The sequence below is a fragment of the Neomonachus schauinslandi genome, chromosome 6 (genome assembly GCF_002201575.2).
Source record: "Neomonachus schauinslandi chromosome 6, ASM220157v2, whole genome shotgun sequence".
In the NCBI taxonomy this organism is placed as follows: Eukaryota; Metazoa; Chordata; class Mammalia; order Carnivora; family Phocidae; genus Neomonachus; species Neomonachus schauinslandi.
This window is the reverse complement of record NC_058408.1, coordinates 77676906-77682607: the sequence shown is the minus strand read 5'-3', so window position 1 is coordinate 77682607 and position 5702 is coordinate 77676906. Positions and strand designations below refer to the sequence as shown.

General features: G+C 48.3%; 1 protein-coding gene across 1 annotated transcript; it reads left to right on the top strand.

Annotated features, from left to right (window-relative positions):
- Positions 1-3334: 3334 nt before the first annotated feature.
- Positions 3335-5153, top strand: CHRM3 (cholinergic receptor muscarinic 3). The gene has a single exon (XM_021696193.1). The coding sequence runs from the start codon at positions 3335-3337 to the stop codon at positions 5105-5107; it is 1773 nt and encodes a 590-aa protein (XP_021551868.1). The 3' UTR covers positions 5108-5153.
- Positions 5154-5702: the final 549 nt, after the last annotated feature.

Here is a 5702-nt window from a genome sequence, read left to right as displayed (position 1 = left end):
ACCTATAATTGGAAATTAGTGCATTGTAGGAGATTTCATCTATGGATTATACCAGACGTTCTTAAACTATTCTTCTCTGTGATAGAAAAACAGGTTAAAATATTTAGACGATTTTTTTTTTCACTATTTCAAATAGTGCTGAAGTAACTATATATATATAAGTAACTATATATAATTACATATATAAGTGTATATATGTATGTAAGTGCATGTAAAATTATAGGTGTGTGCTTGTGTATGTCCAACCATTTATGTATTTTATGTGTATGTATGCATGCACCCACAATACATATATACCACACATACACACTATCAGCTCCTGGGATCTGGGAATTTGTGTATTATTCTGACAGATGCTGCTAAATTACCTTTCACATTGTTGACCAATTTACACTGTAGCCAAGACCACAAAATTCTTCCCTTCACACTGTTGTCAACACTGCCTGCTTCCAATCATTTATATTTTGCTCATCTTTTACGTGACAAATAGTATCTCATTTAATTTTAAATGCACATTAATTCCACTTTAAAGAGGTGTGTAACAAGTTTTAGCCAGTTGAGAGAGGCTAGTTGTATGCAGCATCTGGATAGGCTGGTGGACAGTTAGAGAAATATCACAGTGCAACGCGGAGGTGGTGGGCTCGAGATGATCTGGGTGGGAATCTCTCCCCCCTTCCTCCCTCACTCATTAGCTTGATCTTTGGACACATTACTTAACTCTCTGTGTCTCTGTTTCTTATAAACTGTGATTATTTTAAGGACTAAATGAGATAAAGTATATGGTGATTTGCACAACATCTATCATGTGAGAAGTGTCCAATCTATATTCTCTTTTTTTTAATTTTATTATGTTACGTTAATCACCATACATTACTTGTAGTGTTCCATGATTCATTGTTTGCGTATAACACCCAGTGCTCCATGCAGTATGTGCTCTCCTTAATACGCATCATCAGGCTAACCCATCCCCCTCCCTCCCCTCTAGGACCCTCAGTTTGTTTCTCAGAGTCCAGAGTCTCTCATGGTTTGTCTCCCCCTCCGATTTCCCCCCCCTTCATTTTTCCCTTCCTACTATCTTCTTTTTTTTTTCTTAACAAATAATAATTTGTTTCAGAAGTACAGATCTGTGATTCAACAGTCTTACACAATTCACAGCGCTCACCATAGCACATACCCTCCCCAATGTCTATCACCCAGCCACCCCATGCCTCCCAACCCCCACCACTCCAGCAAACCTCAGTTTGTTTCCTGAGATTAAGAATTCCTCCTATCAGTGAGGTCATATGATACATGTCTTTCTCTGATTGACTTATTTCATTTAGCATAATACCCTCTAGTTCCATCCACATCGTTGCAAATGGCAAGATTTCAGGTTTTTTTGATGGCTGCATAATACTCCATTGTGTATATATATATATATATATATATATATATATATATATATATACCACATCTTCTTTATCCATTCATCTGTTGATCATTTATTATTGCCCTGTGTTGAGCTATGAGCATCCTGAAAGCCAAAGCAAAGTGAGTTCACTGTTCAGTAAGAATAGTAAAATAACAATAGACCCTATGCTTCTGTAGCACACAGCTCTGTGTCAGGCTCTGTACTAAGCACTGGACATATATTAAAATATTTCAGTGAGAAACAAAGTTTCTTTGACCACTTACTATTGAATTCTAAGTTAAATTTCTCAACAGTTTATTCCACTATACAGAACGTTTCATTCCTATTTTTCAATGAGGCAACTGGTACTCCAAAACAGTTAAGTCATACCCAAGATCCCACCTCCAGGAGGCGGCTCACCTGAGATTTGAACCTACGCCTTTGGGACTGCAAAGTCTTCCTGCCACACGCTGAGGCCACTCCAGAAGGCTGTGCGTGAATCTGACAGCTCTCTGTTGAGAGACTCTGACGTGCGATGTCTAAAGGCTTGATGAGGGGCTCTTGCCAGGCGATACGTGTACATATTTGTATGTAAAAGTTTATAGTTGAACGCTTTTTAGATCAAGAGCCTAAACACAACACAAGTGTTCCCAATAGTATTTTGCTAGGATTATCAAACTTTGAATTCATAGAATGACACTTGTTGAGAAATGGTTTTGGGTCAAGTCCACCGTGGCTGGTGACGTGAGCATCCGTAGGCCAACAATCGTGGAGGCTCTGAGGGGAGGGGGCAGGTCTCACCCAAAGCTTTCCGAGACAGCCTAGGGGGTCTTCCCGGTGATGCACTCACCGTAATGATTCATAGTTATTTATATATTTTGGTTAACAAGGGTTTGAAAGAACTAGTTGCAGCTTTGCAAGTCTTTGTACACAAATGTGTGCGTGTGGGTGCTGAAATACTTTCTCGTTGCCGAAGTGAAACTATCTAATACTGGAAATACCCAACACTGGTTTGGTCAGTTCAGAATATTCTGGTAGAGATCCTGCATATTATCAAGCATATGACAGCTTCCTCGTACGCCGTTATCAACCATTACACAGAACCGATACTGCTTTTCTATCCGCGTCTTAAGGAGGTGATACAATGTGAAGTGATTTACACCTGTTACCTCCCTTGTTCCTGGCTGATGTTGCTCATGCCGGGGTGGCTTAAATGCTTGCCGTCTCCTTAACGCTGCGTTCGCCTCCAGCCTGGGAGAGGCACACGCCCGGCTGGATAAAATGCTGGTGGATAAGATCAGCAGTCTATCGCGTAGCACGAGGATAAAGCTATGCTGCATAAGTAGCGTAGACGCATCTCCTATTCCCCCCCCCTTCTCTTTAAAATAAGAGAAGGAAGATTTTGTTGGATAAGCGCATGACGTGGAAGTGTATGCGGTATATACTGAGTAGAGTAAGGAGAATGTGGGCGGAAAGAACAATGGGCGGTGCACGCCACCAGCTAGCTGTGCTCAAGCAGATCAGTCTCTCCCGGCTCCAGGCTCCTCACCCTTGGAGTAAGAGAAAGAACTGGGTGTTTCTGGCCTGAGAGTCAGCATCCTGTAAGAGGTCTTCCACGTATTTTATTTATTTTTTTTTAAAGATTTATTTATTTATTTGAGAGAGCGAGAATGAGAGAGAGAGAGAGAGCATGAGAGGGGGAGGGTTAGAGGGAGAAGCAGGCTCCTCGCCGAGCAGGGAGCCCGATGCGGGACTCGATCCCGGGACTCCAGGATCATGACCTGAGCCGAAGGCAGTCGCTCAACCGACTGAGCCACCCAGGCGCCCGGTCTTCCATGTATTTTAAAAGCTGTGCAATGTGAAGAAGCAACCCAAGGAGGGCAGACTGTGCTCCTAACGGCGTCTTCTCTCTCTTCTCTCCCCAGACTATGTCCGAGAATCACAATGAGCTGGCACACTAACAGTACAACCTCGCCTTTGTTTCCAAATATCAGCTCGTCCTGGGTGCGCGGCCCCTCAGATGCTGGGCTGCCCCCGGGCACGGCCCCTCACTTCGGCAGCTACAACGTCTCTCGGGCAGCTGGGAATTTCTCCTCTGCCAATGGCACCACCAGCGACCCGCTGGGAGGCCACACCATCTGGCAGGTGGTCTTCATCGCCTTCCTAACGGGTGTCCTGGCCTTGGTGACCATCATCGGCAACATCCTGGTGATCGTGGCCTTCAAGGTCAACAAGCAGCTGAAGACGGTCAACAACTACTTCCTCTTAAGCCTGGCCTGTGCCGACCTGATTATCGGGGTCATTTCCATGAATCTGTTTACCACCTACATCATCATGAATCGGTGGGCTCTAGGAAACCTGGCCTGCGACCTCTGGCTGTCCATTGACTACGTGGCTAGCAATGCCTCCGTCATGAACCTTCTGGTCATCAGCTTCGACAGGTACTTCTCCATCACGCGGCCGCTCACATACCGAGCCAAACGAACAACCAAACGAGCTGGCGTGATGATAGGCCTGGCGTGGGTCATCTCCTTCGTCCTGTGGGCCCCCGCCATCCTCTTCTGGCAGTACTTTGTCGGGAAGAGGACTGTGCCACCCGGCGAGTGTTTCATCCAGTTCCTCAGCGAGCCCACCATTACGTTCGGCACGGCCATCGCTGCCTTCTACATGCCTGTCACCATCATGACTATTTTATACTGGAGGATCTATAAGGAAACGGAAAAACGTACCAAAGAGCTCGCCGGGCTGCAGGCCTCGGGGACGGACGCGGAGGCCGAGAACTTTGTCCACCCCACAGGCAGCTCTCGGAGCTGCAGCAGCTACGAGCTGCAACAGCAGAGCCTGAAACGCTCGGCCCGGAGGAAGTACGGTCGCTGCCACTTCTGGTTCGCCACCAAGAGCTGGAAGGCCAGCGCCGAGCAGATGGACCCCGACCAGAGCAGCAGCGACAGCTGGAATAACAACGACGCTGCCGCCTCCCTGGAGAACTCCGCCTCTTCCGACGAGGAGGACATCGGCTCCGAGACCAGAGCCATCTACTCCATCGTGCTCAAGCTGCCTGGCCACAGCACCATCCTCAACTCCACCAAACTGCCCTCCTCGGACAACCTGCAGGTGCCCGACGAGGCGCTGGGGGCGGCCGACCTGCAGAGGAGAGCCAGCAAGCTGCAGGCCCAGAAGAGCATGGACGACGGGGCCGGCTTTCCGAAAAGCTTCTCCAAGCTTCCCATCCAGCTAGAGTCAGCCGCCGACACGGCCAAGGCGTCCGAGGCCGACTCCTCGGCGGGCAAGACCACGGCCACTCTACCTCTGTCCTTCAAGGAAGCCACTCTGGCCAAGAGGTTCGCTCTGAAGACCCGAAGCCAGATCACCAAGCGGAAACGGATGTCGCTCATCAAGGAGAAGAAGGCGGCCCAGACGCTCAGCGCCATCTTGCTGGCCTTCATCATCACCTGGACCCCGTACAATATCATGGTTCTGGTGAACACCTTCTGCGACAGCTGCATACCCAAAACCTATTGGAATCTGGGCTACTGGCTGTGCTACATCAACAGCACCGTGAACCCCGTGTGCTACGCACTATGTAACAAAACGTTCAGAACCACTTTCAAGACGCTGCTGCTCTGCCGGTGCGGCCGGCGCAGGCGGCGGAAGCAGCCGTACCCGCATGGGCAGGCGGCTGCTTTTCACAGGCGCGCGCCCGAGCGGGCCCTGTAGGGCGGCCGAGCGCACCCCCACCCGCAAACCTCGGGAGGGCGCCGGCGGAGGGTACGGGCGATGCCCGGCGGTGATGAAAATGGGTTGTTGGGCTTTTTTTTTAATCACCCAGAGATGAAGGAAGCTGCCTGTTTACTGACCCACTGAATAAACCCATTTTAATATAGTAAGTCAGATACCGATTCAGCAAAAAAAAAAAAAAAAAGCATATTCCTGAATATAAAGAAATTTCTTCCGAAATAGACTTTAGGTGGTTTTTTTCTCAAAGAGGAAAAAAAAAAAATGTGTCTCACAGCAATTCCACAGCCAAATTGATCTGCTGGGTTCTCTGAGTTCCCATTAGCGCTGGGATCTCGGCTGAGCATCACCAGCCGAGCCGGCCGCCGAGTTCCTCCCGAGGAGCCCCCGCGGGTCGACCCAGAGCCCACGTGGAACACGTCAGGCTAGCGCATTCGTGGTTCAGAAATTATTTCATACGCTGCAGAGCTGAACCTTCTTGTCCCAATAGAGCTTTCCTGTCTTCTTTGGTGTGTTGTTAAACTCTATTTGTGGACTTGATTCTTGCAAAGTACTGTTTTGTGCAGTTCCAGTTCCA